Source organism: Haliaeetus leucocephalus, unplaced genomic scaffold (genome assembly GCF_000737465.1).
Source record: "Haliaeetus leucocephalus isolate CR32 unplaced genomic scaffold, Haliaeetus_leucocephalus-4.0 Scaffold141, whole genome shotgun sequence".
NCBI classification, from domain to species: domain Eukaryota; kingdom Metazoa; phylum Chordata; class Aves; order Accipitriformes; family Accipitridae; genus Haliaeetus; species Haliaeetus leucocephalus.
The window spans coordinates 2,102,643-2,128,600 of NW_010972577.1; the positions used below are offsets into that span (position 1 = coordinate 2,102,643).

At 45.3% G+C, this 25,958-nt stretch overlaps 1 protein-coding gene across 1 annotated transcript; it reads right to left on the bottom strand.

Annotated features, from left to right (window-relative positions):
- Nucleotides 1-15,835: 15,835 nt before the first annotated feature.
- GCM1 (glial cells missing homolog 1 (Drosophila)) lies at nucleotides 15,836-24,462 on the bottom strand. Its single transcript, XM_010561099.1, has 5 exons — nucleotides 24,263-24,462; nucleotides 22,223-22,475; nucleotides 21,168-21,280; nucleotides 20,042-20,170; nucleotides 15,836-16,420 (listed from the first exon to the last, which is right to left on the bottom strand). Exons 1-5 carry the CDS (start codon nucleotides 24,362-24,364, stop codon nucleotides 15,836-15,838), a joined length of 1,182 nt encoding a protein of 393 aa, XP_010559401.1. The 5' UTR covers nucleotides 24,365-24,462.
- Nucleotides 24,463-25,958: the final 1,496 nt, after the last annotated feature.

The window sequence follows — 25,958 nt, forward strand, 5'->3', positions numbered from 1 at the left end:
GCAGCCTTTCATTGGCCTATGTCCTTAGGCTGGAGTTGCACTATAACTTCATACAACAGAACGTTTAATAAGGAGTGTATTGTGTTCTCATTGCTGAAGGGAAAAATGATTGCTTAGAATATCAGCTTCATGTTTTGCAATATTGCCAAGTTTGTAAACAGGGAAGGATGTCAGTTACCTACACTTTTGTTGAGGGTGAAAGATAAAGATCTGATTCTGCCTGCTGAGAAATGTCAAAAGCTTTTGTCACAAGAATCGGAAGATGATTTGTTTAGGTATAGTTTTGTCCAGTAACCAAGTTGGATGTAATAGAAGAGCCTTTCAATTCAAAGCTCTTTTCATACCAAGACTCACCTGCTTCTGAGCTTTTGTTTTTTCTTGTCTTGGCCATGTGTTTGAAATACACTCTGGATGTAAAGGAAAAGCTAGTTAAAGTCCTGTTATAAATTGAGATGTTGATTCAACAGAAGTCTCAGGCAATGATTATTTTAAGATTGTAAGAAATATTCCTTCACCAAGAAAATCATGTGAGCCTTCTCTCTCAGACTGAGCTGTGATTAATATGCTTGTTCCTCTGCATTTAGCGATATAAGAAAGTTGAGCTAGTTTTGTCTATTGAAATGGTTTATCAGCAGATACTGTCTTAATGTGCATCTATTAAAATAGTACTTGTTTCAGCAAAGAAATGGGTGACTAGTTGCTCTTCCTTCATTCTGTCTGGTGATTTTCAATAGTCCAAGGCTTTAATTGCTAGAGGCTCTGTGTTCTTATAATTTAGTTTTATAGCCCTTTTATTTACCATATAAAGACATTAGTTGGTATAACTAGTTTACTGCTGGGAAATTATCCTTTACTAATTATGTAAGTAACTTGAATTAAAAAATAAGGTATATACCTATGCAGTCCTTTTTCCCAAGATTTTATTGTATGAGTTGAGACAAGTTCTTTTAGAAAAATGGGAAGAGGGCTACAAGAGGTGACAGAAACATGGTTCTCAGAGCTGTAGATCTCTTATGCATTGGATTAAAGACAGGAGAGTGGACAGTTTTGTGGAGAGAAGATGCTCAGATCATCAAATGTTATGCCGATTTGACTCAGTCTGATTGGAGATAAGCACCAGTTAAACCTTTGTGTGTAATGCTGGGCTGTAGATGAGGGGAGGAAGTAGAGATGGTGTGATTCAGCGCTCTGAGCAAAGGACCAGCAGTAGACACTTTCCAACTGCTAAGTTCAGCTGCTGATTCAGTCAGTAATCGTGAGCCAAGCTGGTCAGAATTTCAAAAACACGTGGTGTTTACACAAGGTTTTTTGTTTAAAGAAAGAAAACAATAGAGTCCGTTTTGATTTTTTTAATCCAAGAAAATTCCCCTGGAATGCGTCCCAGTGTATTTGGAAACTTCTGTTGACGTTAAAATGGCTGAACTGTTGAGGTGCTTCTCCATTTTGTCTTTTCTACTGTCCAAGATGAGAAAAATATAAAAGCTGATATACATTTGCGAAACAGTTTGGATTTCAGAAATTAATGTTACATATGTTATTTAGTATCAATAGCACCTGTAAAGAAATCAAAGCCTTCCATTTGATAGTCAGTCTGGATTCAAGCTTTGTCCTTTATGCTAAGACTAGCAGCTTTCTTAGTAAAATGACTTGTATAATTTTTTGCTTAAAAGGAACAGTTAGTGCTTTGCCTTACCTCTGTCTTGTCCAGAGTATAGTTCCTGAGTCCTTAAAATAATTCTTAAAACCACAAGTCCTAGATAATGTTGGCTGAATCAAAGGATTTGGAGGAGAAACTAGAGTCTGTTACTGAATGGAACTTCTTGGGATGTATAAAAGTGGCATTCTCTTTTAGCTAAAACCGCTTTCAGCTCTGGTAGCATAGCCCATCTGAAAGAGTCCAGATGCACCACGCTGATGTGTACCTATCATTCAAGGCAGTAAGAGGCAGGTGTTAAAATTACAGTATAGTGTGATTTTATGGAACACATATTCAGAGTATGAATAGAAAAAAACCCCATGAAACATGACTGCCTGTGAAGACAATATTCCTGCATCTTTTAGGATTGTCATCCTTCGTACCTTGGCAACTGCAGGTATTCTGACATCTTCTGAAGTTGTCTGTAGCACATTTATTAGTTTAATCTCAGAATGCTCTATGAGAAATAGCTGGATATAATGCAAAGCTAAGAAAAGTAAGACTAGTAAATCCTGCCAAATTAAATTACTCTTTAATGTGGAAAGCCAAGATGAGTAGACAGTTATTCCACACATTTTATTTCCGAATGAATGCATTTTCCCCTGAGAAGATATGTATAAGCACTGTGACCCCTACATGTTTCCATGCTAAATTTACAACTGAAGTAAATTTCTTTTCATTAATTCTACTTCATAATGGTAAGAAATTGCTAAAGTTGCTAAAACGGAAGTTCTGCCTGGTTGAGTTTGCAAACTTTTTTTTGCAAAGGAATTTGCTTGCTCGATCTGCCCCCCCCCAAAGTAGCACTACCCCTGCAGGTTGTTGCAGCTTAGTAATAAACAAGAGCTTTGGGATGGGGCTTCCTGATGTGTTTACTGGTACCAGTGCACAGTGTTGCTGTTCTGCCGTTAGGTGGCATGCCACAGTTTGAAGTTTTCTTTTGTACTTAATAAACCGAGTGTATTTATTTTTCCCTACAGCTTATTTAAAGTTTGAGAACATTACAGGAAAAATAGAGAAAATGCAACAAGCAATAGTTTATCATTACACTTAGCCTGCCAAGCATTCAGCTCCTTAGGTTTCTGCACTAGTAAGATGTCCATGATAACACAACTGAATGGCAATAGACCAAAAGGCCAGTTCTTCAAAGGGATTTTAAGTATCTGAATCTCAGAGTGGAGCCTTCAGTCCTGAGTTTGCTTCCCAGACTCCAGGAGGCCGGCCTCCAAATGGGATCTGAAGCAGCCAATATGCGAAGCAGGAGCATCCTTATATGACGAAGGATGGTGTGCTGAAAGGAAGTGTGTCTTAACCACTGCCACTTGGAGAGCATATGTTCCCAAAGCAGTGGTCATCGTTTCAGTCCCTGCCCTGCTCTGAATGTTTCTGTTCAGAGTCCAGGTTTGCTAGGGCAAGGTTGTTGGCCCTAGCCAGGGCCAGGCAGACATCTTTTGGGGGGTTTTGGTCATCCTATCCTGCAGTATGTACAGTGAATCTATTTGTTGTAGAACAGCTTTAATAAGGAAGACAATGTCTCCCCAGAAACCCTATAGAACTGGTAAACATGGATGTGAATGGAGTACCTCAGCTAGAGGAGAGAGGTGAACCCGTGACCTGAAAGTGTGTTTACCTTCTATGAGGATCTCCCCCAAACTTTGATATTGCATCGCGTGCTATCTTTGGGAAGCAAAAAGAAGCAATCCTTTCTCATGTTTTTAAGAAGATACTGCATGAAGGTGTCTCACTGCAAGGGGAGTTCAGGAAGCTCCTTGCTACACTGCTAAGAAATTGGGTTCAGGTCTAGTACTTCACACTTCAGTGTTTATTAACCTGGGTTGGCCAACTCAGATATGTTTATAGGGACATTAATTTTTATCAGCTCACAGTTGCACATTTGAAGAAGATATAAAAGTACAAAATACTGGTCCTTTTTCTCCTCTTTCCCCCTGAAGCCCACTGTCCTTGTCTCCTGACTTGAACTGTGGTCACACAAACAGCTGACTTTGTTTTTAAGACAACTGGGGGAGCAGACACCTTGGGGCTGGTGGAGAATGGGATTCAGTAGAGGAAAAGGCACAAATCTCTTCATATTATAAAGGAAATTTGATAAACATGTATGAAAGTTATAATCAATTATAATCAGTTTTCATTAAGGGTATATGTATCAGGGGTTTTAGGGTTTGTTTTTCTAGCTGATCTATCCCAGTGGCTCTGGCATCTTCTCCAAGGGCAGCAGTGCTGGAGATCAAAACATCGACAGAGCTTAATCTTTTGGCCCCCGTGCCTGTCACAGTGTGCAGAATGAAAATGCTCAGTCCTGGGCTACCTGACGTCTGCACCGACGCACGCAGAGCTGGCTCTGCACCTGCTGGCAATTGCTGACCTGTGCTCTGTAACTGGCATGTACAGAAAGGGGCAGCTGCACTGAAAGCTCCTTAGGGGAAACTGTATTTAAGCTAAATGTAATTGTTCTTTTGCAGGCACAGCCAAATCATTCTCTGTACAGATTAATACGGGCATGGGTGTCATCAATCTGATTGCTCCTCAAAAGCTTTTCCATTTTCTCTTTCTAGTAAGCAGTGTGTTGTGGTTTAACCACAGCTGGCGATTAAGCCCCACGCAGCCGCTCGCTCGCTCCCCTCTGGTGGGATGGAGGAGAGAATTGGAAGAGTAAAAATGAGAAAGCTCATGGGCTGAGATAAAGACAGTTTAATAGGTAAAGCAGAAGCTGCGCACGCAAGCAAAGCAAAACAAGGAATTCATCCACCACTTCCCATGGGCAGGCAGGTGTTCAGCCATCTCTGGGAAAGCAGGGCTCCATCACGCCTAATGGGGACTTGGGAGGACAAACGCTGTCACTCTGAACGTCCCCCCCTTCCTCCTTCTCGCAGCTTTATATGCGAGGCATGACGTACCGTGGTCTGGGATATCCCTTTGGTCAGTCGGGTTCAGCTGTCCCAGCTGTGTCCCCTCCCAACTCCTTGTGCCCCCCCAGCCTCCTCGCTGGTGGGTGGGGTGAGGAGCAGAAAATTGGCCTTGGCTCTGGATAAGCACTGCTCAGGGGTAACTAAAACATCCCTGTGTTATCAACACTGTTTTCAGCACAAATCCAAAACAGAGCCCCATACTAGCTACTATGAAGAAAATTAACTCTATCCCAGCTAAAAGCAGCACAGCAATGTTAACTCACAACTCATTTCAGCTGAATCCTTCCCACACCTTGCTGGGTTTTTTGGGGGGTGTGGGGGATACACAAGGAAAAGATTGTTTCTATTACATAACTTGCAAGAAGAGCTCTGAAATTCAGGGTATGTTCCACAACTTCTGTACTTTGGTTTCAGTAGAAATCAGTGAAAAGGTCTTTAATTTGTTTTGGATAATGTGGCATCTGCCTTAAATGACAAACGTGAATATAGTGGGTTGGTTCAGTGCTGCCTGGGAGTTTAATCATATGGAGAAGAAAATATTGAGTACCCTTAAACTCACCTTGAGTACACATATTGGTAATTGACAGTGTCTAGACAGATGGTGATCTGGAAAGTAAAGTCTGGGAAAAATACACTTACAGATATTAAAGTCAGCTGCATTTCCCAGTGGTAATAAAGTGGGAAGATTGGGGGCAGTTAACTTTCATAGCAGCCGACAAAACAGTTGCCAGCAGTTTTGTTTGGAAACTGTTCCCTCTTTAAGAAGTGTGCCTTTTTAAACATTTCACATAAAAACCCACCAAAGTCTGTAGAACCTGAAAAACTACCACAAAAAGTAATGTGATGATAAGATAAATAATTGTCCGGGTATGTGCAACGCAGTGAATCAAGTTTTTCTTCTTTCCTCTTGAAGGACACTAATTTAGAGTCTTTTATGAGACCAAAATCATACGGTGTATCATCAGCATGTTGTTACTGTTCACAGGAATAAAAAAAATAACGATGGGGCGCACTGTTGGTCAGCTGGTGATCACTGAGCTTCAGCACAGCAGCATACCTAATCATCTTATGCTAAAGTTGCATTTCTGCTTCTCATCAGTCCTGGAAGATGGTTTGCTGTAGAATAATTGTAACCTAAACAAAGTTTAAACTTGTGGCATATGAACAGAGAAAAGATCAGTTACCCCAGTTTTACAGTCAAGCCTGAGTTAAAGTTTTCCAAAAGATCTAAGAGAATTAGTCGCTGTGCTGTCCTTCAGTTTTGTGCTTTTTGCCCTGCTGTAGTACTTCAGGACTACTAAAATACAGATGTATTAGAGAAAATGTGGATAAAAGTGAGAGTCTGCAAGTTTTTCAGGACGCTTGTGTTTCAGAAAAGTGCAGAGCATGCCAACTGGTTTGACAGCATCTGTATGGCTAAATGCAGGGTGGGCTGAAGCGTGGTGACGCAAACTCCATCTTTCTCCGTCACTTGCCCTGGGGACGGAGAGGCCGTGCAGTTGTGAGGACAGCCCAAATGGTGGGGCTCACTCTCGCTGGGCAAGAGTCCGGGCCGTTCTTGGGAGGACACTGGCTGACCTGTCTCCCTGGCACTGGCGGTATGCCTTCATCATGAGGCATTTGGGGTTAATGATGGAGAACCTGGCCAGGCAATCCTAACTGTAGCTATGCCCAAACCACCTACATTTCACATAGGAGTGATCTTGGCCTGCATGAAGCTGCGTATGAGCTTAAGCTTTCCCTCATTTTGCTCTGAAGCTTTCCTGAAGCCCAGGCCTGGCGGCTTGATTCCTTGAACGGGCAAGAGCCAGACAGCGGGAAAGACTTTTGTTCCCGAATTGGAGGAAGAGTTGTGTTGTGGTTACACAGGTAGAGCCGATCACGTGTAGGAACTGAGCTCCGTGGAGGTAGTTCCAAGTTCCCACAAGTCTGCATCTACTAAATACGCACAGCCAGCCTGCATGGTTAGGATAAGGTAAAACAGGACTTTTACTCCCTTGCTATAAATCTGCATTTATCACCAGGACTAGGATGGGTAACAGCTGGTAAAGTTACAGTCATCATGAAGACAAAGAGACTATTTTGATGAAAAAAAGTCCACTTTATATGGCTTACCTGGATAATAACAGTTAACTGCAGCAGCAAATACACCTGTGCTGCCCTCACCCTCCAGTGAACTGTCATCAAAGCCTGCCTGGATTCCAAGCCTTATGACTGCTGCAGGTTGATTTTCAGCCAGTTCCCTAACGAAATGAAGTATTAAGCAGTCACCTTGTCAGCCTAACAGTTTCCACCAATAACTTTTGAACTCACTGACCAGTTTCCAAATAAATTTGATAGAGGGACCAAAGATTCAATTACACCAAGTTCCGACAGGTTTGGTGAAAGTAGGCGATGGGTGGAAAGAGACACTGCTAGTATCTCCATGGAGAGAAAGCCTGCCATATGATGTCTATTTTCTGTTTTTATATCATCACACATGACCTTTATAGTACTTTAATAGTTTTTTATACCGTTCCTTTATTAGACCTCAAAGAATTCATGAGGGAGAGTGGCAGAGACAGCCAAGCCCCAGCTTCACAATTTCTGCCTTGTAAGACCATGGTTTTAATCAAGTAGGTAGAAGTTCTGAATGAGTTTTTTAAGTGAAATTAACCTCTGAGAGTAAGTGTGGAAAAATGTAAATCCACTCTGCAATGACAGGAGGGAGGGAGGAGGCTGTCTGGAGTTTGGGACACCATATTCCCAGGATGAAGGGGTGATCAGGCTTGGAGGAGAGTAGCCATATGCTGCCTGGGCGGGGGGGGTGGTCAAGAAAAACCCATTGACAGTGTTAAAAGGATCTACTCAGAAAAACTTTAAGCTTCTTGCTGCATAATGAGGTTTTCCTCTTTTACCGGAATAGGGCTTCCGAGAGACCAACCATTTAAAAATACTGAAGCACTCCCTTGGTGCCTGTGAGGGACCTTTTGAGAAAGCATTGGTTTTACAGCAAAGAGCAAATCCCACGCTTTATCACGGGGTTGGGTGAGATCAGGGAACACAGGAGGACAACCCAGAGGGGAGGCTGAGTGCTGTCTGTTGACAGCAAGATGCCTCATCTCCGCTGTACGGAGAGTCCGCAGCTTCACCCAGCAGCTGAAGCCACCGCAGCCCAGCCGCTGCGTGCCATGGAGCAGCCCAGCTCTCCCTCCTGCAGCCGGGCTGGGACCGGGCGCCCTGAGTGCTGGAGCTCACAGCCACACTGCAGGAGGGCCACAGACATGTTTTTGAGCAGGCTCCTCATGCAAATCACGGTTATGGACAATAGTTTGATCTGGCTGAAGATAAGCCTTTCTTCCTTACATTCGGCAGTACTGCTGTGTATAAAGGAGTTAACAGTGAACGTGGTAATTTAACAAAGTCAGGCAAACCTCCTCTGCTCCCAAAAGAAGGGCTCCACAAGGCACTGGGAGGGAGCAGTGTTAAGCTGTACATGGGATAGTATCTTTGAAGGAGCATTTTCTGGAAGTTTGTGATAGGAGGCTGGTGCGTGGCAGGAGTTTTAGTATCGTTGCTGTGAAGTACTTGGTGAGTGCCTTGTCCGAGTGCTTCAGTTAAGTTAGAGCTTGTCAAGTCACGCCAGAACCCCCTGTTAAATTAGCTGTACAACTATTCTTAACTAATGAGCTGTAAAATAGAAATAAAACCAGAACATACCTCACTTGAACTGGAGGGAAAAGCCCTCCCTCTGCCCATTCCCAGTGGTGGATTGTCCTGTTGGCCAAGAGGAGGAGAGGAGAGCAGGTTACCGGCAGCTCGATAGCCTGCTGGGTGATGCTCTTCAGGTGAGCTTTGTGTGTTTCACAAAGGAAAGTGAGGAGCAGCCCCCGATGCAGACAGCATCCCCCTGCCTGGATGGGGCTGGTGCGTTCCCTAACCCATCTGTACGAAGAGGAACAGCTTTGGGTTTTCATTTCTCTGGGGGTGGCTCTTGGCAGGTAAGTGGGGCCTCTGGGAAGTTCAGTCCTTCTTGGTGGGGTGATTTAGTGCATGAAAGTGCGGTAAGGTCGGGGCAGCATTACAGTCTGGCCTGAAGTTTTCTCCTAAGCACATACAAAGACCAGTAAGGATCACTGACTCCAGTGGAGCAAACCCACAAGACAACAGCAATTTGCTTTTTATTTTAACTCACTTCGGCCAAGGTCTGTTTGTTCATCCTGTATTTCACCCACCCCAAGGCTGGACACTTGTTCTTTTTTCTCCTGCCCTCCTCCTGCCCCCAGGCTGTCCTCTGAGTGCAGGGGTGAGTGGGTCTCCAGTCATGCCATTTACACATGTTCCACCTTGTCCTACCATCCCTGGCCTCTCAGACAGGGAATCCCATTGCTCTTTGTGGGGAATCAGGGAAGTCCAGAGGCAATGAACGCAAACTACCCCTTCTCCTCCCGAAACGTATTGCTGCTTTTGCTGTCAGCTTGGAGGGCCCTGCTTCCAGGGATCCTGCTCTGCCCAGGACCATTGCTGGCTGGGCTGAAGATGATGGTTTCCTCCCGTCTTTGCTGTGACTTGAGCAGAGGAAATCCAGATGTTTGGCAAACAGCTTTTCACAACACCCAAAGTTTACACTATCCACAGACATTAGGTTGGCCACAGCTGTTCACGTGGCAGCCGTTACTCGCTGCTTTAGGTGCCCGAGTCCAGTATAAGGTTGGGATGCCACCAGCTCTTTTTGCCACCCTCAGGTGCCAGGGGAGAGGCTGCAGACATGGGGAGAGCAGCATGTCGCTGCCCCCCCCCCTCCTCACCTGGTGTTTGGGGCAGGAGAAGGCCTCACCAGCCGGTCCCCACTGTGCCCTGGTGGGGACATTCTGCTGGGGGCAAAGGGGCGAGGGACCTGATCCTGCCACAGGCATTTGCTGTCTCCTCTGGAAGCAAAAAGGAGATGGATGCCCAGTTGCCGTATGGCTTTGGCCTTTGCTCAACAGCTTCCACTAGGCACAGAAAGCAATGAGCAAAAAGGACACTCTCATGCTGTGGTTTGTATTATTCATGACTATCTGTCTTTAGAAGAGCAAATAGATTGGGCAACCCTTGGTAACAGAAGACTTAAACCACATCACTGATGATACAATTACCAAATGATGTGAAGTTTGAATCTTGGCATAACTGGTTTTGAGAAGTGAAAAACACTCATCTGAGACAAGCCCTCCAAGGCGGTTTTACTTCCTCAGTTACTAACTGGAAACAGAAGGAATGAGCTCAGAGTGAAAAGCTGGCCAAAGACCTTCCTGGCTTGCCCTGTCCTCTGACGAAGCTATCTGTGCCTCAGGAACTACTTGCTGTACAGGAGATCATCTCGCGTTGCTCACAAATCAAATAATCCAACAAGGAGAGCAAAGGATGCTTATGCTGCTGCCTGCAGGGCCACAAAAGCCGTGTCCTGCTGCCCCAGGGTGTTCCCAGTATTTCAGGCCTCTGGATGACTTTCTGGATGTGCCACGCAGTACACAGCTAATTCAAGCAGAAGCATCTGGAGCCTGCAACTGTCTGGTATGAGGACAGCTATGGCTGATCCAAAATGTTCCCAGAATCACAGAATAGCTGAGATTTCAGCCTTGTCCACTTAGCAAGCCCACACTTTGTCAGCCTGTCTGTGAGGATGTTATAGAAGACAGTTCTGAAAGCCTGGCTAAAGTCAAGATAAAAAAATCCACCCACTGCTCTCACCTCATCCACCACGCCATTCATCTCATTGTAGAAGGCTATCGAGTTGGCTAAGCACAATTTCCCCTTCATAAATCCATGCTGACTGCTCCCGATCACTTTTTAGTCTTGCATGTGTTTGCAAACAGTTTCCAGGAGGATTTTCTACATCACCTTCGCAGATTTTTGAGGTGGGGCTGGCCGGGCTGTAGTTCCCCAGATCTTCCTTGTTCTCCTTGAAGACAGGAGTGACATTGCTTTCTTCCAGTCTTCAGGAAATTCTCCGTATCACCGTGACCTTTCAAAGATTATGGGGAGCGGCTTCACAATGACACCTGCCAACTTCTTCAGCAGTCGTGGGTGCCTCCCATCACAGCCCATGGACTTACCTGTGTCAGGTTTGTTTAAGTGCTCCCTAACCTGGTTCTCCTGCATGGATGTTGAATCCTCGTTGCTCCAGGAGGTGAGCAATGTTGGTGAAGTTTACCTTGTGAAAGTCAAAAACCCCATAGTGCCTGGGAACTGCAGCAGCTCAGGGAGAAAGGCACACTGTATTGAATCAGGGCCAGTCTGCAGAGCTTGCACAAGAGCCAGGTCCAAACTGCTTAGGGTGTTCAGATGTGCAATGTTAATACCCTATTCACGCTCTGCCGTGATTAGTGATTGCATCTATTTTTACTCTGACACCAGCAGACTTCCTTCATTTTTTCTTCTTAAATAAACTACGCCACCTTCCCATCCTCCTCTGCCCCCCTTGGGTCCCCACGCCAGTCGCTGCCCTGCCACGTAAAGCCTGTTCCTGGCACACACAGGCCATATCCCCGCTGAGATCCACCACAGGGGTCACTTCTACATTTTTCTTGCAATAAAGCAAAACACATGAGATGGTCACATTCTAACTCTTTGACCATAATTACTTAAAAAGCCCCAAATGACTACATTGAGGGGAAGCGGAGCAACATTTCCAGGAGTACCAGACACATGGATTAGTAAACCTCCTAAAGGCCATGAGGAAAGAAAAGCTTTATACAATTACCTGGACTGTATCCACTAAAGCTTCCTCAGCTGCAGTCCTTTCTACCACCAGCAGTTTGACACACTTGTTTCATTTAAAAAGATAGAGAATGCATTTAGAACCATATTTTAGAAAATAGTCCATAACCTTGCAGTTTATATAAAATGGTTTGTAGCCTCAATCTGCCAAAGGGCAGGGGCTTTGTACAAAGGGTTGAAAATGAAAACACCTGGCTGTGCTCAGTCTGACCTGCAATTCTTTTCACATGCAAAGGTAGAGGCCCCGGGGAGAGGGAGGCCAGAAGAAAAGCAGGGTACATGCCCAGGCTGGAGAGATGTGAGTCAAATCCCTGTTCTGCCTTCTCATCTCCCCATTGGTATGACCGATACAGAGGCATTTCCCTTTCTCACAAAGATATTCTGAGGATAAATACACTAAAAAATCGAGGTGTCCAGCTGCTGCCTTGTATTATTAAGATAACTCCTTCTGATTATATGTTTAGATTTCATCTTTAAATGTTGTATGAGTCACCCACCCCCCAAAAAAGCATTGTTTCTGTAAGATACAGTCTGGCTGATACATCATTCTGAGCAACATTGCTGTGGTTCTCTGATGGCCTCAGAAGAGCCCTTATACAAAAAAAATATTTGCTTCGGTGCAAGTGCAGGGATTACTCCCAAAGAATTACCCCTTAAATATTGAGGCCAGTGCTTTCAGAGCTAAGACCCAGGGAAAGCAGCAAGTGTAGACCATCCATGCCATGCAGGGATATTTGCATAAGCTTTGGCAGTAGCTACAGCCATCTGAAACACCGATAAGCCAGAACAAAACATTTTGCCTGTGTAATCATCCACATCCTGACCTCCTTGCATTCTGCCACCTTCCTAACATTTTACCACAGCTGTGCCTTATAGAAAACCATTTTCTGCAGCGGAAAGTAAGGTTACAGAGTTACCTATGGGTGGATTCTCACGTATCAATTAGTGTTTCTTCATGAAGCTACCCTGAATAACCTCAGTGTTCAGTATATTTTCTTAAAATTGCAGAGGATGATGCATCTAGTGCCATCTTTCACCTCTGAATCTTATCACCGCCCAATTGGGCACAATACCTTAGAGCTCGTTAAAAGAGGCTTAAAGCAGCGACATATATATGTTTCTTTTCACATATCCCAAATAGGTTGCAAAAAGTCATTTTTGTGAAGGTCAGAGCTGGGATTGGTATCTTCATCTTTTGAGCCAAACGGATATAAATTTGGCACTATATTGACCCACTGCGCTGATTGTACCAAAAGTGGAGGGAGTTGCTGCCAGCACAGAAGTCACTGCAAGAACATGGAAAGGTCAAACTGACCCTGGCAGCTTGTAAATCTAGAAAGCCTTTCTGCATTTAACCTTAGAAAAATCATGAAGTCTCAGTTTCCTCCTTTTAAAAAAGGAATAACCTGTTCTCCTTGAGCACGAAATGTGTTCCACTCGGAAACGTACTGGGTGTGATGAACACTGCATGAATGGGGACTGGGGGTCCCCCCAAACTGTGGGACAGTCCTGGGTGCACAGAATTACGAGCATGGGAGCTGCAAGAAGGCACGGCCCTGCTATGGCAGGTAGCTGCTGAGTGGAGCTGTGCTCGCAGGAATAGGTTTCGTTTTGGAAGCCTTTTGGTTCAGACTTAAAGGCAAACCAACAAAAAGCTTCCTGCATCTCAGGCAGGAATACAGGTTTGGTACTAAATGTCTTTTAGAGAGGTTTGGTAGTAATAGTCCTGTAGGAAACCTGAGAAACTCAGTAACTGGACACTGCCCATCTTCAAAGACTTGAAGAAATGGTTGCTCTGCAGGAAAGAATATCAGACATGAGGGAAAAAATACTAACAGTGGGGACTGGGACAGTGAAGCCATGGAACAGGTTACGGGATGGGTTGTCAAATCCCCCTTGCTGGAAGTTTTTAAAAACAGAGGAAGGGGGTGGTGTGTGTAAAGGGAACTGAGGGTACCGCAGTGCAGGAACTACGTCTGAGGAGCCCTCCAGCCACACGTCTGTATGAAAGGTGATGCTGGCAGCGGTGCAGCAGAGAGGTAAGGAATTCAGGGGAGAGGCGAGACGAGGCAGAGCAGCATGGCAGCGGGCAGCGTCCATGCCCTGCGCTGTCCCTCGCTGGTGCGACTGGATTGGCAGTCGCAAAGGAATCTTGGCTATGGGACACGCAGTCTTGGGGGACCTGTCTGTCCCTCGTCCTGCAGCTCACCTCCTGAAGCACAGGTGTTTACGGCTCCTATTGATTTCCCTTTTTCTGTCTTAGAGGTGGAGGTTGTTATTATCCGTGATCAAAGTTTCCTTCTCCAAGTTACTGATCCAAAGAATCGTCATAAAACACACAAAGTTTGGTATTAACGTGGGAGTAACTCACAGACTAAAATAAAAGTTTGATGAACTGACCTTTACATACAACAGCAGACTGTCATTTTGTGATCTACATTTAGATTTTTTCCACATAAAACAAATCACTACGCGTCCCCTCTTTTACAAATTGCAATAAACATTTTGAAGCACTCTATAAATATAATTTGTTCTTGTCTTGTAAATGTCTCTGAACTCCACCCTTCGCAATTAAAGTGGTTTCCTCAGCAACTAATACATTCCAAAGTCTTTTTAAAAAAAGAGGGAATCTAAAAAGACGAAAACAAGCAAAAAAAAAAAAAAAAAGACAAATGATAAGACCGAACCTGTTTGATGGACACAAGATACACCACAGTCTGAGGTAGTGTGAAGTTTTTATTGCTACTTGTTTCGTAATACTGTTCTCTCAGACTCATCCCAATAAAAAGTTTATTTTGCCTCAGACCGCCGGGGCACGGCTTGCTCCGCAGGCAGGGCAGGCTTAGGATTAGGACCGCCAGCTGGGCAGCCCATGGAGCCGAGGCTTTCTACCTTTTTGGTGGTTAGAGGAACCAGCCATGAAATGTGGCTCCAGACACGACACCCCTCAGCTCTTCCTTGCAGAGGTGGCAGCGGGGACGTGTGTCAGTGCCTCCCTCTGCAGGGTGAGGGCCAGCGGCCCCTGAAACCCTGTCCAGAGAGCAGCAGAGGCTAGTCATGCAGGAAAATCATGCGGATGTGAATTGTGGGAAAAGAGAAAGGAATCTTTGCCAAAGGTCTCTGAGCTGGCCACTAAGTTCAGGCAAGAAAATTCGTATTTGGCACCCTACTTTTTTAACAAATGTCAGGAACTGGTAGCTCCTGCTGAAACAGAGCTTACAGTAGTGGTCAGAAAGGGGGGTGATGTATGGAAAGGGTGCTGAAGGATTCGTTACAGTCTGCAATGAAAGAAATGAAACGTGGCTGGAAAAAGCAGCAAGGTGCCTTGAATATATACATGTATGAAGCTGGGTTAAGCCCTGCAGAGAAGGACTTAGGGATACTGGTGGATGAAAAATTGGACATGAGCCAACAGTGTGCACTTGCAGCCCAGAAAGTCCATTGAATCCTGGGCTGCATCAAAAGAAGCATGGCCAGCAGGTCGAAGGAAGTGATTCTGCTCCGCTTTGGTGAGACCCCACCTGGAGTACCGCATCCAACTCTGGGGCCCCAGCACAAGAAAGGCATGGACCTGCTAGAGCGGGTCCACTGGAGGGACATGAAGATGACCAGGGGGCTGGAGCACCTCTCTGGTGAAGAAAGGCTGAGAGAGTTGGGCTTTTTCAGCCTGGAGAAGAGAAGGCTCTGGGGAGACCATATTGCAGCCTTTCAATATACGAAAGGGGATTATAAGAAAGCCAGAGAAAGACTTTTAACCAAGGCCTGTAGTGACAATGGTGCAATGGTTTTAAACTGAAAGAGGGTAGGTTTAGATCGGACTTACAGAGGAAATTTTTTTACAAGGGTGGTGAGGTACTGGAATAGGTTCCCAGAGAAGTGGTGGATGCTCCATCCCTGGAAATGTTCAGGGTCAGGTTGGATGGGTCTTTGAGCAACCCGATCTAGTGAAGGATGTCCCTGCCCATGGCAGGGGGGTTGGAGTAGATGATTTTTGACAGTCCTCTCCAGCCCAAACTGTTCTGTGATGATTCTATACAATGTGTTCATAGGGCTGGTGCAGTGGAGGGACTTAGATCCCAGATTCTTGCCAGAAGAAGATGGAAGAGTGCAGAGGGTCGCACAGGAGAGTTGTGGTCCTTGAGGTCATCCATCTGCACCTTCCACAAGTCCCACAGGCTTGAACAAACTGTGTTTCAAGAGGGATTGAAATGCTACCAAACCAGAATGGCAGCGAGGTAGTCTGTAAAGGAGAGCTGATACCTTTTATTACATCAATGAAATAGTGGGGGAAAATGTAACAGTTTAAAAAAAAAAAGAACAGAGACAAGCCTTTAGGTATGAAAGCCCCTCCCGAGGCCTGCAAGAGGAGCTAAAGAGGAATTGGCGTGGTAGCACTTCCACATCTGCATTGCAACAGAGACGGAGCATTAAGCCCATTGCCAGAGGAGGGGGGAGAGAGGACATTTAAACCCGGTCACCGTAAGGGGTGCAGGTTAAAACCCATGTCGTCACTGCAGCAGCTGAGACCCATATGGCGCCCTCCGTCTCCTTCGCTTCCCCTCGGAGGAGCCAAAAGCTGGCGGAGGTGGTGTGCCCCGCTCGCCGTGGGGCAGGGCCCGCCCTGAGGGGCAGGGTAGGGCGGCGGAGGGAGGCAGCGGCCGCTGTAGGCCGGCGGGGGCTTCTCCTCACAGGAGTCATCCCCCAAAGGGCCGGCGTTAGGCCTGAAGCAGTCATGGCCGCCCTCTGTCACGGGCAGGACGTGCTGGGAAGGGGCTGCGCAAGGCGGGTGGGCCGCGGGGACGGCAGGGCCGCCGCCAGGCCTCCTGGGGCCGGGGGTCCTCCCGAGGGCCGCGATCCTGCTCCAGGTGGGCGCCTCTCCGCAGCCCCCGTCCTCCCCACATGCTCTTGGGTACGGCGGCTGCCCGGAGCGGCTGCCCGGTGTCAGCTCCTGGGAGCTTTTGCTTAAATGTCTCCCGAAATGAGCAGGCGGCATGGAAGCATCCGGCTCGGAAAGAAGCGAAGGCAAAGCCTCCCGCGTCGGCATTGCACCTGTCAGAGACTTGGGAAAGCAAGGGGTGGTTTAGTAAAACAAGGTGTAGTCCAGCAGCACGAGATGAAAGCTGTCCCGTATGCGACCCTCACCGATGCATTCAACAAACACAGGTAAAGAAGCAGATGCTGTAGCAGAGCCTCCTTGCAGGGTAGTGCCAGTGGGCTTTAGGGGCAAACCAAACAGGGCTCCCAGATCACGGGTCTGGGTTTGTTTCACCAGATTTTGCCCAAAGCCAGTCTTGCACCAAAAGAATTGTTAGACCTCACATTCACAGCCCTTGAGGTCCACTGCCAGCATATACTGAAGAAGCACCTGAAAATGAAATTATGCTAATACATTTAACACACCAGGTGGGTTTTTTTTCTATGGCATTTGGAAAAGCTAAGTGTGATTTTTTTAAAACTGATTGTTTTGAAGTGATCTGTTCACTACAATAATATTGTGCTTCAGCTTTTCAAGACTCTACTTCTATTTCTGACTCATAGAGTTTCCCATCTTTGCATTTTTTTACCCCACAAACAGAAATTTAATTCAGGGAGGGAGTTGCACACAAGAATTATTCTTCTGGGTCTTTTGTTCTGGATATTTCACAACTTCTTCAATTGCCCTAATTATTGGATTATAATTTTGCAAACTTTCAGAATTCCTTTCAGGATACTAATTTTGTGCTATCATTTCTGATGAGTACTTACAGGTCTGTCTTCTTTGAAATTCTGCTTTTGCATCCATTTAATTACAGTGATTTTGCTGACTGCCAGAGTAGCAAAGCTCCTTTCAGCTGTTTTCCACTCACTGTGAGAAGAAATTCCAACAACCTGATGCAGAACCCAGCCCACCTTCAGCTAAAGACCCACTGACACCGTAGAGAAAACATCCTATCTATCCCTTGTTCTATTTTGGGCTCATACATTTTTCTAAAGTTCTCCTCCCTGGTCTCTTGTAAGCATATTAAATTGAATCTTTTCAGAAGACTTTTTGCAGATTCAGTGACACAGGTTCTGCGTGTCAGATCAGACTCCTGAGTTAGTTGTATCGCAGCCAGTCTTGGCGGAACACAAATATGATGGGCTATTCCCAAGAAAAACCTGCTGGAGAGCCATGAACTGGAAAGCCTGCTGAGGGTAAATGGTATCACTGCGACGGCACAGAGTCAGACCAGCTGAAGAGCTGGATCTACAATTAGATATTTATGACATTTTTGGTCTGTTCCTATTCCCACACAATTCAAAGTGAAAACACCAGGAAGATGTAGGAAGGCAAAGACGAAGACACGTCTAGAGGGAACTTGACCTCAGTAAGACCAGTAGGCTCAGGTATAAAAGAAAAAAAGCCACGTGGCTCAGTAACATTTCCTAGGTGAGGACTATTTTAGCGCTCATGGGGACAGAATTAAACCAGTGATATGAAAATCGTTGTTTCTGTATTTGTTAGAGATTTACACAGTGGCTCAGCTGCTTTTTCTTATGCTCATGTTCCCAGGTGCTTGTGTCAAGAGGCCACCACCAGTTCGTCCTGTACTCTCTGACTGTCCCATCCCAAGACAGTGTGTCTCCATGAGAGACACTCCTGATCTCTGGTTTTTAGTATCCTCCTGAGTATTTCCAGTACAAATAGCTGCAGCTCCTAAATTCATATTCCACTGAAATGGGTTTAACTTCCTCTGTTCACTCTTTTAATCTACTTCTTGGCCTCCTGGATCCCTCTGCTTCCCCACGTCATCCATTTAAGAAGTCTGTCCCCAGCCAGCCCAATTATCCCTCTTGTCTGTAGCTGAAGGGGCACTGATTACTATCCCCAACACCACGCTGGGGAGGATGCACCACCTCTAGCACTTCAAAAGACAAACTGCATGAGAAGACCGGTGGTGTACAGTCGTGTATAACACAGCCTTTGCAAGGAAGGCCACTGGAGACAGCCTCACTGCTCTGCCTGGTTCCCTCCATCAGGCACGCGGCAGTCCATGGGATCTCTCTAAATGTTTTCACAAGTGTTTGCACACCCAGCACAGCTGATGCGTTAATGCCAGTGCTTCTGTAAGTCCTTCAAAGCACTCTTCTACCTTCAAAGCCCTCCTGGAGATCCACAGAGCAAGCAGGGCACGCCAGGCAGAGGTGAGGCACCTTCCCCTTATCAACCCTGGCAAAACCCAGGAGGGACAAGCAGAGGTGGAGGGTGCCTTTGCTTTTCTGTGGCACCTCCTCCATGTCAGGGGAGGACCTCCAGACACACATCAATGTGGAGAAAACATGACCTGCCCCTGTCTTTCCAAAGGCAAGGCAGTGTCTCCTGCATGTGAAGGTGCCCGCACAGCCCTTGAGGGTCTGCAGGTGGCCAAATCCTGCTCAGGGGCAGCTGCTCTGCAGGAGAGCATCTGTCTCCCTGGTGGGCATTAAGTCTGTGAATAAAGCAATCCAGGCCTGCTACTGAAGTAACTGGGTTTTCTTAAGTAAAGGTTGGGGGACTGGAGGAAAAAGGAGTAAGGATTTCTGGATTTGCCTTGTTAATGACAAGTTTGTTTTGTCAAGATACCATACACAGTATATGATAGACATATCATAGAGGTAATGTTATATATTGTATTCTATAGCAAAATAGTATACAGTGTATGTGTGTGTATGTGTACACACATACACGAATCTTCCTCCTGAGTTCAGTTATTGCCAAAAGTATTTCCCAGTTTTCAAGCGTTCATTTGTCACAATTTTCTCATGGGGTGGTGCAATCAATACTATAAGTTAAATCCAATTTAAACCTTCTAATATTCTCTTTCAATGTCAATACTGATTAGACTAAATATCTAATTACTTTATTCCCAGATTTCTTTGTAAATAATCTAATTTCTGGAGAAGCACTAACAAAGAACTTGCAGGAATTTTTTCCAAAGACACTTCCTGCATTTAAAAAAGGCGAGTACTGGGGCTATAAAGCTCTGTCCATGCTGCTAAATAAAATGAGGCCAAAGATCGTTGTCGGTAACAGGGACCAAAAGGCATGGCCTGGTGGTGTCCGCACTGCATCCTGGCCCTGGACGACCTCTGGACCTGAAGTGAAATGATGCAAGGGCTGCGTTGCAGCCCACCAAGGGCTAATTTGGGCAGCATCAGCTTAAGATTCTTATTGCCTGTGGCTTGTAGCATGGTGGCACATAGGGGCACAGGTAGGTTCAAAGGCAGCTGTGTACAGTGAAGGGACCCAAATGTGATGCAACCTTGCCCAAAATCCTGCTAGGGAATGGTCCCTGGCACATGCTGTCCCCCTGACCCGTGCCAGGGTATTTTGTCTGTGAGCATGAGCTAGCACTGGCCAAATCCATGGCAGGGACCATATGAATAGTGACATAACTGAGCCTGCCCTCCAGCCCTGCTTTATTTACCCGTATAGATGTAATCCCCTGCTGCCACCAAGCCCTGAGAGGCTCCAGATGGGGGGTGCTGGCAGTGGATGACAGTGCTGAGCAGAGCAGGATGCTCAGGACAGCCCTGCTCCTTCTTGGTCTGATTACGGGGAGGCAGAATGTGGACATGTAAAGCCTGCTCCTACCCAGACCCAAAGCCCAGATAGCTTCCACTGTGCCTTGAACCATGGATCACTGAGCCCACCATTTCATTGATTGATGATAAGAGTTACCTCAATCTCCCGGATTCTTTTTAATCTTGGAGAAGATGGAGAAAAAGCCATCTGTGCTTTTTGGATTGATCTTCTTGCTTCTGCTTCTAGTTTTGTTTCTGGACGTGGATGGTCATGAGCTCCTTTGGACTTTAGAAAGGAATTATGATATGTTAAAGTTAGAAAAAACCTTGTTATTAACCTTAAGGGACCAGAATTTGCAGCACAGGCCAAAACCACACATATGGCCTGATTTAATGCTTTGTATTTAATAAGGCTTATTTAATGTGAGCTCAAGTAACAAACATATCTCAGATGAAGCGTGACGGGGTAGAAATTCTCTGAAATCATGAAACCAGTGCACCACATTTATGTGCAGAAGAGCCTCCCTACACTAGAGTCCCAGTTGAAGCAACAAGGTCTTCTGCAGCCTGGCTACAGTGTCCCTGCAGTCATTTCCATTCTTCTCACACTTTAGACATGTGTATCAGAACATTAATTTCCATTAGCTTCCACAGAGAATTAATTTTAACCTGCATATAAGTGAAAGACTGGAAAATAGGAGACAGGCCAGTGGTTATGGTACTAAACTAGGTCTACAGCTTCCAGAACTACTGCCCATTATTTAAACACTTGCACACACTATTTTCCAGATATAAGTTACATATAATGCACAGCTGGCATTTTCCATAGAAAGTCCCTTGGGTACAACCATTTTCTGCTCTCAGATAGCCTCATGCTTACGCATGGTGCCTTGGCGAAGAGGCTGAGATAACATTTCTGACTTTTTGAAGATTCATTGGTTCCTATGTATCTGAGGCAAACAGCTTCAAAATCAACAGGTTTTCATGGGATCCTAAATGAAAAATATAATATGCTGTAAAATCATAGTAACGTAGGCTAATTTAGGTTGGAAGGGACCTCTGGATGTCTAGCTCAACCTCCTGCTCAGGCAAGACTAACTTCAGAGTTAGATCAGGTTGCATAGGACCTTGCCCAGTCATTGTGAAAATTTTTCTCCTTACAGTCATTTGACCTTTTCATATTCAATGACCCTTATTTATTGGAGCAAAAAGTGTCCTTAAACAATCTTAAAAAAACAGTCTTTAAAATTACCTTGCATAATGTAAGGTAATTTTAAACCAACCTGAAAAAATATGAACTGGCCTTCGTGCCTCCAGAAGTTGGTAACTGGGTAACCACCATGGCCTCGGCAGGAAAGGAGCCGCAGGGGTCCACTGCAGTTTGGACAGCATTTCCCTGGAGCAAAGACGGTGAGAAATATTTTCTGCACAACACTAATCAGATGAATCCCGTGTGATACAACGGTTCACTGGTGGTGGATTGCCACTTCTTGTTTGGGGCCCAGAAACTACACTGAGAAAAACTATGCAAAAAACTTTCAAATGTAAGCAAAAAACAAATTATAATTGCCTTTATTCTGTCCCATTATTAAATTATTAAATATAACTGGCAAAAATTATTTCTATTATAGCTTTATTATTTTATCATTTATTATCATCATCAGTTTTAGTTGTTTTTAACTTGGCAGTGTCTGGAATATCATACATGTTCTTGTCCAATTTTTCTGGAGGACATCATTCTGTCCTCACTGAGTGCTTGAGTAATACCTTTCTTTAGCCAAAATGTTCATCAGATCCAGAAATCAGCATGTGCTAGCTCTCCTGAGCAATGAACAGTTGTTTGGAATGGTCTCGTTAAAAATGTGCATGTATTCTTTATTTGCATTGTCTTGCTCCGGTGACATGACTATGAGGCCTATTTTCCAGTCATCATAGTTTATGAGCAGCTTCTTTCCTGCAAGGCTTGCCTCCCAAGTTACTCTTGGGCCCAGGTAATAATGAAGCCAACACTCAGGTCAGCAGGCACAGCACAGCAGGAAGCTGTCTGCAGTGCACAGTTTTCTCAGTAGCCTCACTCATGGGCCTGAGAAGGCTGGGAATCAATCTCTAACCATCAGAAATAGGGATTAAAAAAGAAAAAAAAAAAAAAGAAAACAAACAACTCCTCCCCAAACAGTAAGAAATGTAAAACGCATTGTTGCAAAATCGACTTGCATTTGAATACAACGAATGGCAGCAGGAAGGTTGGATAATCCAAAGGGTATCCTCTACTTTGATTTCTTTTATGTTGTGTTCACTTCTGAAGTGCCATTTAATAAACAGCCATGTTCATACTCACGCTGTTGTTTCTGCCTAGCTTTATCACATATGGCTGGTCTTAGGTAGATCTTCTTCCCATCCAAAGTCGAGCAGTCGTTGCCACAGACCACAACCCCGAGGCAGGACTTTTTTAAGATGCGAGAGTTGTGGTTGTTGGTGTTTCTCATGGCCCAGCTGCTGTGGTGCCTCTGAGCATTTTTATCCTCTGAGCTATAGATATGTTTTACATAGGAATCTGGCCATTCTTGAAACCAGTCTATCTGTCTTACGTCCTGTGGAGAGACCAAAGCAAGCCATGTTTTAGGCTGGGGAAGAGAAAAGCTTGTGCAAGAACCCAGAAGACCTGGTCCTCTGCTGGGTGTTCTCTAGCCCGGGTGACTCCAGCACCCTGGCCGGTGATGCTGGTTGGCAGGAGGGACCAGTGGAGATAAGGCAGAAAACCCACAGCTCCCTGTGGCTCCCCACAAGCCCCAAAGCATCAGGAAAGCCTGGCCAGGAGGTTCTTCTCACTCACTCATGGGTCCAGCTCTAGTGCAGGACCTCCCAGGAGAGGAAGATAGGGCGCCTGACATAAAATAGCAGATATTTTCCTTGCAGGCAGCAGTCACTGCCTGACTAACTTCTGTTAGCTTTCATGGCAGAGATCCTGCTTTGCCTTTCAGGCTATTCACAGCAGCGTTACACTGAATCATTTAGCTTGATTTGGCTCAACTTACTGGAAAAAGGGCGAATACTGAATCACACTGAGACTATGCCCATGTTTGTAGATCTTTAGTTCTGGGCTTTAGTTCGTTTTGGTCTAAACACCGTGAAAGACTTCCACAGTGATTTTTCTGAAGTCCAAAACAAAGAAACCTGACTCCTCATCAGGGGTTTTTTCACTGCTACGGACTAAGCAAAAAAAACCAACCAGGCCAACACTGTAAGGAACAATAAAAATAAAACTCAATGAAAAAAAAAACCAAACAAAAGACCAAACACCCGTCACCTCAGCGGGTAAATTGCGGTAAGTGTAAAGCATCTAACATACCCGCTGATGGTTTTGAGGGAAAATGTCTTGTAGGGGTACAAAAACTTAGTAGGAATTGCCTTGAAGTTGCTGATCCCAGACACTGAGAGCCATTACAGCAGCAAGAACATCAGCTGAGAGGAGGAAGAGTCCTGCGCTCCCCCAGAGCCGTCGGATAGTGTAGGGAAGGGTGTGGAGGAAGCCTCCGGGCTGAAATGCAGGTGAAGGTGACCTTGGGGCGGAGGGCAGGGAAGGAGGCAGCCTGGGACATGGAGGCTTTGGGCGAAGAGCGGTGGGATAGTAGGGAAGAGCCTGGGATCTGGTAAGAAGACAGGGTTGGGAGGTGAAAGGCAGAGCTGGATGCTGAAGGACTGCAGCAGGAGGAATCTGGCACAAATATGCTGAGGTGAGGGACAGGGAGATGACATTGGCGTGCGGGGTGCTGTGGGCTTTCAGTGGAGAGCACGGTTGAAATTTTTAGATAAGAGGACTAGAAAAGGACCGAGGAAGGGAAAGATCATTATTCTGCTTCTCAGCAAATCTCCGCAAAGCTTTTCCTAGCTGCTCCTGAAAGGAGTGTTGCCTCTGTGTGGAAAGCCAGCCCACCTGCCTGGAGCCCGATCTGCAGCTAGGCTGAGCAGCCAGAGTTGCAAGGCAGTCATGGGTGCTGTGCCCACTCCTCATAAAACACTACCCAGGGCAAAAAGCAGGTCCTGGACATCTCTAATTGAGCACCCACAGCAGGAGATAATATTTTTTCTCTCTTTCTTTGCACCTCATCCACCAGTAGACTACAAAGGCAACGCATCTGCAGGATTGCTATTTTTCATGTATCAGCAGGTCTTTCAATAATACGATTAAGGAAAAATACATGGAAACTTCAGAATTTGCTTAATATTTTCTAGCTTTTCAGTAAAACACTGTCCCATACCTCGAGGTGCAAAGAGAATAAAGGCAATGAGGCATAGATGACTGAGAAAGTGTGAGATCAGCGGTGAAATGGTGACGACTGGTCAGAACTGGATAAATTTCTAAGACATAGACACATACCTGGGGAAGTTTGATGTCATTGATATCCCAACTTGTCATTTCTCCATGTCGGGAAGCAGAGTTGTCCTGCTCCATCACAACATCATCTGCACCTTTCAGCATTTTTTAATGCCCTCCCAAAGTTAGCGAGAAAGAAGTTTCTCCTGGCTGCTTTTGAAGTTGACTGTCAGTACTCTCAAGCAGTTTACAACCAGGAAGCTGTTTCCTGAAGCTAAATGATAGAGAGGCTGCTCATTAAAGATAAAAATCAGTGTTCTTCTGCCAGAAAAACTTGTTCCATTAAAAGTTTTGCAAGCCAGCAATGCAGTGGAAAATATAGCTTAAAGATAGCCTGTGATGTTAGAGAGGCATCGTTAACAGCAAGCAAATCGTGCCTTTGTCATCTGTTTTGTTTTGCTCGGTCTCCTCTCATACCAAGTTTATAGTCACGTAACTCTGCTCACAGGCTCTTTGTACATCTGATCTGACTCTGGCTCAATATTTCCAGAGCCAAACTGAATGAGCAACTCAGCAGCTGCTAAGGGGCCTTTGAATCGCTGCTTACCCAGTAGATATTTCACATGCTGCACATGACGAAGGCGAGCAACAAGAGGGGACTGCTACATCATTTCAGATGAAATGGTGCTCAACCGTTTCAAATATCGTTGGCATCTCTGAGAGCTTACCAGTTGCATGAGAGAAGTGTAGAAAAAGATGTTGGGCTACTTGCATTTTCCTATCTCAACAGCAGACTGAAATAAAAAAACCCACCAAGGTATGTTTGCTAAAACCAACAGGTTTTGCCTGAAATCTTGTAAAGCAGGTGGTTGCCCTACTCCAAATTTCAGTACCAGCCAAGCTTAATACCATATCCTCAGGGATCCCAGGCATGAAAAAGTTTTGGGGTTTGTTTCCTCCAGCAAGGAGAGAAAAGGCAATTCAGAAAATGGACAGGCCAGTTTTCTCTTTCTGGGAAGTGGAAGAGCTTCAATGGTTTTAGGAAAGTCACTGTAATTTATGCCAGTTAAGGATTTGTTAAAGACTACTGAGTAGTGGGAGAAGTAAAATGTACTCGATGAGATTCTATTTCATAGACTTCATTAAGCATAATTGATTTTATTGTTATTTTTGGCCCTGCATATGCACAGCCCTTGGAAAGTGACTTAGCCTTCATGTCCTTAGTTTACCCATTTATAAAATACCTGTGATCTTAATTTCTCATGTTATATTATCATCTCTAAAGCAAGAGTTTGTGGATATTTGCAGAGCACTTGAGACGTTTGGCTGTATGGTGCTCTGGCAGTGTAGTCAGAGCCCCACTGCCCCACTCTGTGGCTCAGGCCTGGGGGGGGGGGGGAAGGAGAAAGAAGGCTACGGCAGAGCATCCCCCGTGGAAAAAGACCCCACAGAAGGATGCCTGGTAGTCAGCACCAGTGGGCTCAGGAATTTGAACAGAGGCTGGTTCTTAGAGGGCAGCTAACCCATCACAGGTTCAAATACCATACTAGACCAGAGAAGAAGGGAACGTCACTGCTCAGAAATACAAGCAGCTGTAAGAAACATCAGGTCTTCATATATATTCATATTGCACTACCCTGAAGGTGAAGGTAGTAAAGGCAGGACAAACAAAATATGAGCTGCGTTGGAAAACTAAGTGGAATTTACTAAACACATGACCTTTGACTATTGTGTGCTCTAAAACATGAAGTGTTTTGTT